General features: G+C 35.2%; 1 protein-coding gene across 1 annotated transcript in view; it reads left to right on the top strand.

The window, feature by feature from the left end:
• The window catches only part of MYCBP2 (MYC binding protein 2), a 279,990-nt gene that overhangs the window by 168,331 nt on the left and 98,499 nt on the right, over positions 1-13,160 (top strand). The window contains 5 exon segments of the mRNA XM_032611171.1: positions 769-993; positions 1,955-2,073; positions 2,714-2,801; positions 5,146-5,195; positions 12,446-12,618. Of these exon segments, the coding sequence (XP_032467062.1) occupies positions 769-993; positions 1,955-2,073; positions 2,714-2,801; positions 5,146-5,195; positions 12,446-12,618 (655 nt within the window).

The following is a 13,160-nucleotide window of genomic DNA, read 5'->3' as shown; positions in this document are numbered from 1 at the left end:
CCAGTTCATAGTTTACTACTTGACATGGTCCTACTTAACTGTAATTTGACTACCATTACAGCATTCCTTCTACCATAATGGTGACAGAAGCTTAAAAGTGGCCTTAAAAATATATATAATTATGTGCCATCTTAATCTCATATATACAGTAAAATTTCAGGCTAGGAAAATATAAAAATCTAGGCTTTTATCAAGTGTATAAGTGTGTGTGTATTTATATTTATTCTCATAATATATGAAGTTACAAAGTTTTTTTGTTAATGAAAAGAAACACCTGTAATGGATACTATGAATGGTAGATAACCTAAAAGTGACTAAAACCTTACATGTTAATGATTTATTAATTTCCATCAATGTATCCTTATATTTTACCTATCAAATTATATTGTGAGTTACTGACTTACATTCCTTAAATGCATACTGACTGAAGTGGAAAATTTATTATATAAACTCTTCCACAGGAAAGTCAGATAGCTGAATGTTTATGGAAATTAAGCAGCTTTGTAAGTGTTTTTCTAATGATATCAGTGTGTACTTAAAAACATTAATGCAAATATTAGATAGAAAGCAATTTTCAAGTGAGGAGTCGAGACAATTGATACTGGACCATTATACCTTGATTTCTGATCATTTAATTCCTTACTTAAAACTTATTTTACAGTATGTTGAAGGCATCATCTTTACAGTATGATGTCCTGTTTCTAAACTAGACAAAACGCTAAAATCTGATTCATCTTGTCCGAGTGACTTTTTGCCTGTTGACCTCAGGTGACATTCCAGAGTGTGTACGGTGGATGACAGTCGAGTTTGACCCTCAGTGTGGTACTGCACAGTCAGAAGATGTTCTCCGCTTGTTGATTCCTGTCAGAACTGTTCAGAATTCAGGATATGGACCAAAATTGACATCTGTTCATGAAAATCTTAATTCCTGGATAGAATTAAAGAAATTTTCAGGATCCTCTGGGTGGCCTACCATGGTTTTAGTGTTGCCAGGTAAGTTATTTTTTTTCTTTTTTGTTTTATATGGTAAACTATATGCATTTATGATAATTATGTTTAGTAAGGATACATCATTGAAAATGTTTATTTAATTTTTAGAAGAATTTCTTCAAGACCTGCTCTGTATCTGGATTACAGTTGGGTAGTAAAGAAGACTCTCTGGGCATGGGGCATAACATGACCAAGTTTTAGGAAAGAGAATGTTTTGACGATCTTGTGAGAAGAGATTAGCTTGACAAAAGCAGAGAGTTAATACTGAGGAGTGGCTGTCTGTATAGTTGGGGCCAAACTATAGAAAAAGTGGATCAGGTATTTTATTTTCCTAGTAAGTGCTAAAATTTGAGAAGTTACCAAGGACTTCTTCCTTTCAAGAGAACTGGTGAATCACCGAACCCACACTGAGTTATGTGAAGTTATTGTTTTCGAGCTTGAGGGTGTATGTGGCCGGGTGGGTGGAGGCACTTTTGCTATTACAGTCTGTTGTTTTTTTTTAACCAATTAACCATAACTACTCTTGTGATCTCTCAAACTAATACCCAATTTGAATTTAGAAACTTCTTTCTTCTAGTCTGACCTGCCTTGTTTGTTTGTGGAGAAATCAGACAAAGCCAGATTTTAGCCTAGAGAGGACTGCTCACTCTGAAACAGAAGAGGCTAACCTAGGTCACCTTAGTAATTGACGGATAATTGACAATTATCACTTGTGTGTAACTTAACTTAGAACATGTGATTAAGGAGAATTAGATCATAAAGAAAACAAACAACTGGCATGGTTCTATTGTTTATACTGTCGTTTTTAAGCACAGCTTTGTTCAAGTAGATATAGGGACCCCAAAAAGGACTTGGTTTTTTTAGTACCTGATTTGTATTGCTACCTATCTTGAGATAGATAAAAGTAAGGAAATTTTGATAAAGTTGTTTCAGATTTTGAACTCAATGTTAGCTTTTTTCTTAGGAAATGAGGCCCTTTTTTCACTGGAGACTGCATCAGATTATGTGAAAGATGACAAAGCTTCTTTCTATGGTTTCAAATGTTTTGCAATTGGATATGAGTTTAGCCCTGGACCTGATGAGGTGAGAATGAATTATCTTCTCATTCTGTTAAGGAAGATTGTGTTTCTAAGGGCTGCTGTTGACTTAAATTGTGTTTGCTCTCTGTATTCAAGAAGTCTGAAATTTATTTTAAGCTAGGGTGTATAATTTAAAATACTCTGTAGTTTAATTTTGTGCAGTGGTCTGGTTTTGCTACTTTTAATATGTGAAGAGAATGGAGTCTGTGCAACATGACCCAGCCTTTAAAGACTTAGTATAGTTGTGCCTGTTCCAAACCTGCTCTGGTAGCTATACCTTTCTAAGTAAATTATAGAACCTAATTTCACCATGGGACTAACTTAGTATCTCTTCTAAATGTTTCAAATCATACAATAAAAAAAAAGTCAAGGTGAAAGACTGATCATGTTCCTTCAAAGTAATGAATGAAAAATTCTTTGGACAATGAACCTGTAGGTCTGAAACTTACAACCAGCATGAGACATAATATTAAATCTCTTACACTCTTAATTAACCATTAGCTCCTAACATATGCTTCCTTTTAGTTTCAAACATTACACTTGAATGCAAGTCACATTTTTTTTGATAATCCACATCATCTTTCAAAAATTTCATCTTGCAAACATTTTTAAAAGCATCTGATTTTGTTTTTGCAATTCTCCAGGGAGTCATTCAGTTGGAAAAAGAACTAGCCAATCTTGGTGGGGTTTGTGCAGCAGCTTTGATGAAAAAGGATCTAGCACTTCCTATTGGTAAGTGTGGTCAAGTACTCGGTGTTTGTTTATGATTTAAAAAAAATTTTAAGAATAGAATATGTTCATCACAGAACATTCTGAAAACAGATTAGCAAAATGAATTCAGTAGTCACATACATTCATGAGCAACTGCTTAATATACTGGTTGTTTGGGTTTTTTAAATGGAGACTGAAGAGTATCTCTCTAGTTTTTTTATTCACACACATATATGCATACAAGCACTTTCTTATGTACATACATGCTATATGCCAGGCCCTGGGTTAAGCACTGGAAATAGAGTATTAAACCAAAAGCTTGAGATATCTCTCAGAAATCCTAGTGGAGATATCAAATAGGCGATTGGATGCTTATTGTCTGGAGCTCAGGGGACAAGTCAATAGAAATGTCATTTGGACGTAGTTGGCATTTAAAGACCGTATGAAAGAACCATATGAAAGATGAGCTAGGAAGAGAATGCAAATGAGAAAGAGAAAATAGCCAAGGGTCAAAGCTGGAACTTGTCAAAATTTCAAAGACCGATGGAACAGGAGGAAGAGGCTGCAGAAAAGACTGAAGCAGCAGCCAATGAGGTAGATGTAAAACCTAAGGAGAGTGGATATTGGTGGGATTTTTTAATGAAACTGAGAAAGCAATTAAAATTTGTCATTGGGTTAAACTTGTTGGCTATTTATATACTCAAGAAGAAATACATATATATCAGTAAAAGGAGAGAAGTATAAGGACTTTTAGAGCGGGGTGAGAGAATGGAAAGTCAGGAGGGGGAGTCAGGTTGAACGTAGATGGCTCTTTAGAAGAGTTTTCATGTGATGCACAACAGAGAAATGAGGCAATGGCCAAAGAGTACCTATTTCTAGGATACGGAATTGTGTGATACATGAGTTGATTTATTATCAGAATTGTAAAGTTGAAAATAAGGCTTAAAATATTTACTAATTCTATGATGTTTATCCATGGTCAAACATTTTATTTTTACAGTAGTTGGGAATAAAAGGCATTATTATTGTATTTCCCCAATTCTCACCTCCAAAAGTGCATCTGTATCTCCTCCCTCTGGGGCTACCCTTCCCACTTTATTCATTCTTTCTTCCCTTCTCTTTCTTTACTCCTTTCTTCCCTATCTAATCCTTCTCCTCTTCCTGCTCCCTTCCACCCTTCTCTGTTCCCTTGTTCCTGCTTCGTGTTGACACATGATGAGGAAATGAGACAATGAGACATCTGTGTTCTATTCATATGAGGGAAAATGGCATAGCCTCTTTGAAGGAGATGTGTCAACAGCTATTCAAATTTTACATGCATGTAGCTTTTGATGTAGCAATTTTTTATGCATACTTGCACAAATACTCAAAAAAGGTATGTTGTAAGATAGATTAATACAGCACTATTTGTGATTATAAAACCTAGAAGCAACCAAAATGCCTGTCATTTGGGAACTGGTTCAATAAGCAATGGTAAGTCCATACAGTAGGAATGTATGCAGCCTTTTAAAAAGCAGCAACAAAAAAGTAGACCTCTATGTCCTGGCCAAGGAAGATGTCCAAGTTATATTAATTAAGAATAGCAAGCTGCAGCAGAGGGTCCCATTTTTGTGAACATTATATTGTAAGTATATAAATATATGTGTATGTACCTACAACGTACACATGTGTGTACGTTGACACATATGTACATACACATTATTTGCACACAAAATTTCTAGAACAATACGTGAGAAACTGTTGACACTCTTTATCTTTGGAAGGGAGTGGTAGCAGAATTTTTCATTCTACACTTCTGCATACTTTGAATATTTCGCTTTGAATATGTATTACTTTAGTATTAATATTTTATGAATTAATTAAACTATCAAAGAAAATTCAATAAATAAAATATATTCTACATAAAGCAGTAAAGGAGAAAATGGCTAGAGAATACAGTCACTATCTTACATTTTCCTCTAAGTAACTGTTGTTTACTAAAGGTAAAGCTCTTCTACAATATAACCAAATTAGAAAGGCTCAGATTCTGAAAATTCAGTTCCCTCATTTTTCTTTTGTTTTTTTTTTTTGGTCTAAAAGTAAATACGCTAAAGTCAAAAATACACATTTGTGTACATAAATATAGTATATATCTTTTGAAAATCCCTTGATGGTTGCTTTTTGAGTATTGTCTTGAGAATTACAGCTTATATTCACACTGAAAATAGCATTTGAAAATTTAAACCACTGAGATTTATCCAGAATGATAATAGTTCTCTTCAATTTGGAATATCAAATTTGTGGGAAAGATGTCATGAATACAGAAGACTAGAAAGATAAACTAAGGATGAATATATTTTAGTAAACCTTTTCATTTACACAACAGGTAATGAATTAGAAGAAGACCTTGAAATTCTTGAAGAGGCTGCATTACAGGTATTGTCCTGATAATTGTAAGGGTAAACTTTGTACATTAATTTTAAGCAGAATTTTCACTCAGATCAACCTTATTTTTCTTGAACATAGCACTCATTCATGAAGTATTTCATTCCATAATTGGCAGTTATAGAGATAAATAACTCATAATTTCTCCCCTTGATTGGAGAGACCCACCACATGAGCCCCTGTTGTACTGTGTGGTGGGTGTTAACTCTGGAGTAAGGCGAAAGCCCTGCTGGAGGAAGAAGAGCTACCAAGTGCCAAGGGTCCAGGGGAAGGCTTTGCCCAGCGTTGGACATTTAAATTGGATCTTGAAAGAAGTTTTATTGACCAGTTAGAAAAAGGGGGAAAAAGCTGTTAGTAATAGTAATTTAAATAACATCTGTAGAGCATGTTATAGTTTACCATGTCTTTGACGTTATTTGTCTATTTCTGCAATTACACTTTGAGGTCAGTATTTTCTCTTGTATCTTACAATTATAATAACTTCAGTTCAGAGACGTTTTGTGATTTATCTAAGAATTCAGCTAACTGGGAGATAAAGTCTAATATCCAGGTCTTCTAATATCAATACTTAGAGTTAGTGGTTTATATTTTATTTATTTTCTGAAATGAATTGATCACAGCAGTAATAATAAAAACAAACATTTATTTGATCTTATCTTTATCACTTACTATTCCAAACACTTTTCATATTTTTAACTTAGTCCTCACAGCAACCCTATGAATTAGAGACTCTTATTTACAGGTAAGGGAACTGAGGCACAGAGAACTTAAGTACCTGGCCCAGAATCACAGAGCTAGTAAGCAGCTGGGCTAGAATTTGAACTCTAGCAGTTTGGTGACAAAGTCCATGATCTTGATCACTGTGCTCTAACCATAGGGAGTCATGGTGTCCTCAATAATGTTAAGAAACGTCTGTGTCTTAAAAACCCACCAGCTTTTGTTTTTTTTTTTCTTTTAAAAAAGTTAAATCTCTGTATCTTAAGATACAAAAAATAAAAATTAATTTAAAAAATATTTAATAAACATACTATGTGTCAGATAACATTCTAGCTAAGGAAAACCATCAAGTACCTCATATTATCATTACAGGGATTATTACGGCTTATAGAATGTCATTTAGGCCAGATATAAAGAGGTCTTTATCGTACCCCTGTAAAGAGAAAAGTGATTTCCCAAATTACCCACCGTTTTGGCATGTAAGGTTGTCACTGTGATGGTGTAACACCTACTGCTTGTTAGGCAGATGGTGGGCATTTAAATGTGTTATTTAATTTAAATTTTATAATAACCACGAAAGAGATATCATTTGATCACCAGTTTATACATTTCACTGATTCAGGAATGGTCAGTAACTTGTTAGCTCGAGAGCACACAGCAATAGCTTGTCCAGAGTCCAGATCTGACCTCAAGTCTGTTTGACTTTAAAGATTACGACTTTGAAATTGCGTGGCTTATAGAATGCACAAGTTACTTGTGGTAGAAATTGATAGAAATGGAAATATAATCCTTCTCTATGAAAACTGTTATGTTTTGAAATTTATTATATGGTCATTAAAAATTTTCTAGAGTTTTAGCCCTTAAAGCAAGTCTTTCCAAAATATAAGGCTTGCTTCTCATATAGGTGAGAACTAAAATTTCAGTTTTATCTGCCTTTTTTTCTTAACTTTAATAAGGCTTACACAGGCTAATGCAGTGTATGTGCAGCCACAGTCAGACTTCCATCTACTTTTTGCCCAAGTCAAGACCTTGGTACCCACCTGCCCAAGAGAACAAACACAACGTACCCAGGATAGCTACCAGTAATGGAGACACAAAAAGAGGGAGACCTTTACAGCTGTCTTTGAAAGGGAGCCCTGGCCCTGAAAAAGAGGGATGTGGCACATGTAGAAAGCTAGAATGGGAGGAGATGCACCATTGCATCTAGCATGCAGATCTCTGATAAATCACTTCTTTTTTGTGGGAAGAAAGACACTGGAAATAATATCCCAAGTTTTTCCCTCCTGAAAGTTTTCTACTTTATAGGCTAAAGGAGCACTGGAGCATGGGAAGAAAATTATTTCCCCAGAAAGGCCTATCTAAAATTGGGTGCAAATACAAAAAAATTCATGAAATTAAAGTTTTATATTTTAAAATATACAAATTTCAGATAGCCTTATCCACCAGAGGGAAGACAGCGGAATCAAGAAGAACTACAGTCCTGCGCCTGTGGAATGAAAACCACATTCACAGAAAGGTAGACAAAATGTAAAGGCAGAGGGCTATGTACCAGATGAAGGAACAAGATGAAACCCCAGAAAAACAACTAAATGAAGTGGAGATAGGAAACCTTCCAGAAAAAGAATTCAGAATAATGATAGTGAAGATGATCGAGCACCTCGGAAAAAGAATGGAGGCAAAGATCGAAAAGATGCAAGAAATGTTTAACAAAGACCCAGAAGAATTAAAGAACAAACAAATGGAGATGAACAATACAATAACTGAAATGAAAACTACACTAGAAGGAATCAGTAGCAGAATAACTGAGTCAGAAGAACAGATAAGTGACCTGGAAGACAGAATGGTGGAATTGACTGTCACGGCACAAAATAAAGAAAAAAGAATGAAAAGAAATGAAGACAGCCTAAGAGACCTCTGAGACAACATTAAATGCACCAGCATTCGCATTATAGGGGTCCCAGAAGGAGGATAGAGAAAGGACCTGAGAAAATATTTGAAGAGATTATAGTTGAAAGCTTCCCTAACATAGTAAAGGAAATAGCCACCCAAGTCCAGGAAGCACAGAGAGTCCCAGTTAGGATAAACCCAAGGAGGAGCATGCTGAGAAACACAGTAATCAAATTGACAAATATTAAAGACAAAGAAAAATTATTAAAGGCAATAAGGAAAAAAACAACAAATAACATACAAGGGAACTCCCATAAGGTTATCCCATAAGGTTAACAGCTGATTTCTCAGCAGAAACTCTGCAAGACAGAAGGGAGTGACACGATACATTTAAAGTGATGAAAGGGAAGAACCCACAACCAAGATTACTCTGTCCAGCAAGGATCTCATTCAGATTCAATGGAGAAATCAAAAGCTTTACAGACGAGCAAAAGCTAAGAGAATTCAGCACCACGAAACCAGCTCTACAACAAATGCTACAGGAACTTCTCTAAGTGGGAAGTTTAAGAGAAGGAAAGGAACTACAAAAACAAACCCAAAGCAATTAAGAAAATGGTCATAGGAACATACATATCAATAATTACCTTAAATGTGAGTGGATTAAATGCTCTAAACAAAAGACACAGGCTCGCTGAATGGATACAAAAACAAGACCCATGTATATGCTGTCTACAAGAGACCCTCCTCAGACCTAGGGACACATACAGACTGAAAGGGGATGGAAAAAGATATTCCATGCAAATGGAAATCAAAAGAAAGCTGAAGGAGCAATGCTCATATCAGATAAAATAGACTTTAAAATAAAGAATGTTACAAGAGACAAGGAAGGACACTACATAATGATCAAGGGATCAATCCAAGAAGAAGATATAACAATTATAAATACATATGCACCCAACATAGGAGCACCTCAGTACATAATGCAAATGCTAACAGCTGTAAAAGAGGAAAACGACAGTAACACAGTAATAGTGGGGACTCTAACAGCACACTTACACCAATGGACAGATCATCCAGGCAGAAAATTAATAAAACTCAAGCTTTAAGTGACCCAATAAACCAGATAGATTTAATTGATACTTACAGGACATTCCATCCGAAAACAACAGGTTACACTTTCTTCTCAAGGGCACACAGAACATTCTCCAGGACAGGTTACATCTTGGGTCACAAATCAAGCCTTGGTAAATTTAATAAAATTGAAATCCTATCAACCATCTTTTGCGACCACAACACTATGAGATTAGAAATCAGTTACAGGGAAGAAAAACGTAAAAAACACAAACACATGGAGGCTAAACAATACATTACTAAATAACCAAGAGATCACTGAAGAAATCAAATGACAACGAAAACATGATGATCCAAAACCTATGGGATGCAGCAGAAGCAGGTCTAAGAGGGAAGTTTATAGCAATACAGTTCTACCTCAAGAAACAAGAAAAATCTCAAATAAAAAATCTAACCTATACCTAAAGGAACTAGGGAAAGAAGAGCAAACAAAACCCAAAGTTAGTAGAAGGAAAGAAATCATAAAGATGAGAGCAGCAATAAACGAAATAGAAACAAAGAAAACAGTAGCAAAGATCAATAAAACTAAAAGCTGGTTCTTTGAGAAGGTAAACAAAACTGATAAACCTTTAGCCACACTCATCAAGAAAAAGAGGGAGAGGACTCAAATCAATAAAATTAGAAGTGAAAAAGGAGAAGTCACAGCGGACACCACAGGAATACAAAGCATCATAAGAGACTACTACAGGCAACTCTATGCCAATAAAATGGACAACCTGGAAGAAATGGACAATTTCTTAGAAAAGTATAAATTTCCAAGAATGAACCAGGAAGAAATAGAAAGTATGAACAGACCAATCACAAGTAATGAAATTGAAACTGGGATTAAAAATTTTACTACCAACAAAAGTCCAGGACCAGGTGGCTTCACAGGTGAATTCCATCAAACATTTAGAGAAGAGCTAACAGCCATCCTTCTCAAACTCTTCCAAAAAATTTCAGAGGAAGGAGTACTCCCGAACTCATTCTACCATCACCCTGATACCAAAACCAGACAAAGATACTTCAAAAAAAGAAAATAACAGACCAATATCACTGATGAATACAGATGCAAAAAACCTCAACAAAATACTAGCAGATAGAATCCGACAACACATTAAAAGGATCATACACCATGATCAAGTGGGATTTATCTCAGCGATGCAAGGATTCTTCAATATGCGCAAATCAATCAATGTGATACACCATAGTCACAAACTGAAGGATAAAAACCATATGATCATCTCAATAGATGCAGAAAAATCTTTTGACAAAATTCAACACCGATTTATGGTGAAAACTGCAGAAAATGGGCATAGAGGGAAGCTACCTCAACATAATAAAGGCCATATACAGCCAACCTACAGCAACCATCATTCTCAATGGTGAAAAACTGAAAACATTTCCTCTAAGATCAGGAACAAGACAAGGATGTCCACTGTCGCCACTATTATTCAACATAGTTTTGGAAGTCCTAGCCATGGCAATCAGAGAAGAAAAATAAATGAAAGGAATATAAACTGGAATAAAAGAAGTAAAACTGTCACTGTTTGCAGATGACATGATACTGTACATAGAGAATCCTAAAGATGCCACCAGAAAACTACTAGAGCTAATCAATGAATTTGGTAAAGTTCCAGGATACAAAATTAGTGCACAGAATTCTCTTGCATTCCTATACACTAAGAACAAAAGATCAGAAAGAGAAATTAAGGAAACAATCCCATTCACCATTGCAACAAAAAGAATTAAATACCTAGGAATAAACATACCTAAGGAAGTAAAAGACCTGTGCTCAGAAAACTACAAGATACTGATGAAAGAAATCAAAGGTGACACAAACAGATGGAGAGATATACCATGTTCTTGGATTGGAAGAATCAACATTGTGAAAATGACTATATTACCCAAAGCAATCTACAGGTTCAGTGCAATCCGTGTCAAATTACCAATGACATTTTTTACAGAACTAGAACAAAAAAATCTTCAAATTTGTATGGAGACACAAAATACCCTGAATAGCCAAAGCAATCTTGAGGGAAGAAAACTCAGCTGTAGGAATCAGACTCCCTGACTTCAGACTATACTACAAAGCTGCAGTAATCAAGACAGTATGGTACTGGCACAAAAAACAGAAATCTAGATCAATGGAGCAGGATAGAAAGCCCAGAGATAAACCCACGCACCTATGGCCAACTAATCTTGACAAAGGAGGCAAGGATATACAATGGAGAAAAGACAGTCACTTCAATAAGTGGTGCTGGGAAAACTGGACGGCTACATGTAAAAGAATGAAATTCGAACACTCCCTAACACCATACACAAAAATAAACTAAAGATGGATTAAAGAATTAAATATAAGACCATAAGAAGAACACTCTTTGCCATAAATCACAGCAAGATCTCTTTAGGCCCACCTCCTAGAGTAATGGAAATAAAAACAAAAATAAACAAATGGGACCTAATGAAACTTAAAAGCTCTTGCACAGCAAAGGAAACTATAAACAAGATGAAAAGACAACCCTTAGAATGGGAGAAAATATTTGCAAACGAATCAACAGACAAAGGATTAATCTCCAAAATACATAAACAGCTCATACAGCTCAATATTAAAAAAAAAAAAAAAACCCAATCCAAAAACAGGCAGAAGACCTAACAGACATTTCTCCAAAGAAGACATACAGATGACCAAGAGTCACATGAAAAGCTGCTCAACATCACTAATTATTAGAGAAATGCAAATCAAAACTACAGTGAGGTATCACCTCACACCGGTTAGAGTGGGCATCATCAGACAATCTACAAACAGCAAATGCTCTCGGGTATGGAGAAAAGGGAACTCTCTTGCACTGTTGGTGGGAATGTAAATTGATACAGCCACTATGGAGAACAGTATGGAGGTTCCTTAAAAAACTAAAAATAGAAGTACCATATGACCCAGCAATCCCACTACTGTGCATATACGCAGAGAAAACCATAATTCAAAAAGACACATGCACCCCAATGTTCATTGCAGCACTATTTACAATAGCCAGGTCATGGAAGCAACCTAAATGCCCATTGACAGATGAATGGATAAAGAAAATGTGGTACTTATATACAGTGGAGTATTAGCCATAAAAAGGAATGAAATTGGATCATTTGTAGAGACATGGATGGACCTAGAGACTGTCATACAGAGTGAAGTAAGTCAGAAAGAGAAAAACAAATATCGTGTATTAACACATATATGTGGAATCTAGAATAATGGTACAGATGAACCAGCCTGCAAGGCAGAATTAGAGACACAGAAGAAACGTATGGACACCAAAGCGAGGAAAGCGGGGTTGTGGGGAGGTGGTGGTGGTATGAATTGGGAGATTGGGATCGATGTATATACACTAACATGTATAAAATAGATAACTAATAAGAACCTGCTGTATAAAAAATAAAATTCGGAAAAAAAGTCTGTTATATGATACAAGAATATATATATATAAAATAAATTTAAAAAATAAAATATACAAATGTTCTGTTTTACCCAACAGGTGTGCAAAACCCATTCTGGTATTCTTGGAAAGGGTTTAGCGCTTTCTCATTCACCAACTATATTGGAAGCACTAGAAGGAAACTTACCACTTCAAATCCAAAGCAACGAACAGTCCTTTCTGGATGATTTTATTGCTTGTGTCCCAGGATCAAGTGGTGGAAGGCTTGCGAGGTAATGTATATTAAGTACTACAATGACTTCCTTTCAGGGCTTGCCTCAGTCTTCATTTCTGAAGAGAAATGAGAGGGGAATCGTTAGGATGTGACAGTGCTGCCTAAGATAATCTAGTTTATGTGTTTTGGACTTGCCGAAGTATAAAATGGTAGTTAATATTTCAAAGTATTTTAAAAATATATAATAGTTGTTAAAAATATGTAGAACACCTGGTAAAATTGAGAAGTCTGTGTACTTGATGGTAGTATTTAATATCTGTACTAACCTCCTAAGTTTATCACTATATTTATTTTAATATGAGTTTTTTTCCAAATCTACAATTAATACAAATATAAATTTAGAATTTAAATTAAATCATTTGAGGTTATGGAATTCTCATTTATTTTGTTGCTGTCTGCTTTTTTGTGAAGATGAAAAGAACAAATATGCTGACTTGTGATTTTACTAGTAAATATAGAAATCTGACTTCTTTCTGGCTTTAATTTTAAAACTACAGAGATTACTCTTTAGTTTCTAAAAACCAAAATGGTGATTGGAGA

The sequence above is a fragment of the Phocoena sinus genome, chromosome 18 (assembly GCF_008692025.1).
Source record: "Phocoena sinus isolate mPhoSin1 chromosome 18, mPhoSin1.pri, whole genome shotgun sequence".
NCBI classification, from domain to species: Eukaryota; Metazoa; Chordata; class Mammalia; order Artiodactyla; family Phocoenidae; genus Phocoena; species Phocoena sinus.
The sequence above is the reverse complement of the archived record's forward strand: the minus strand, read 5'-3'. Positions and strand labels throughout refer to the sequence as shown.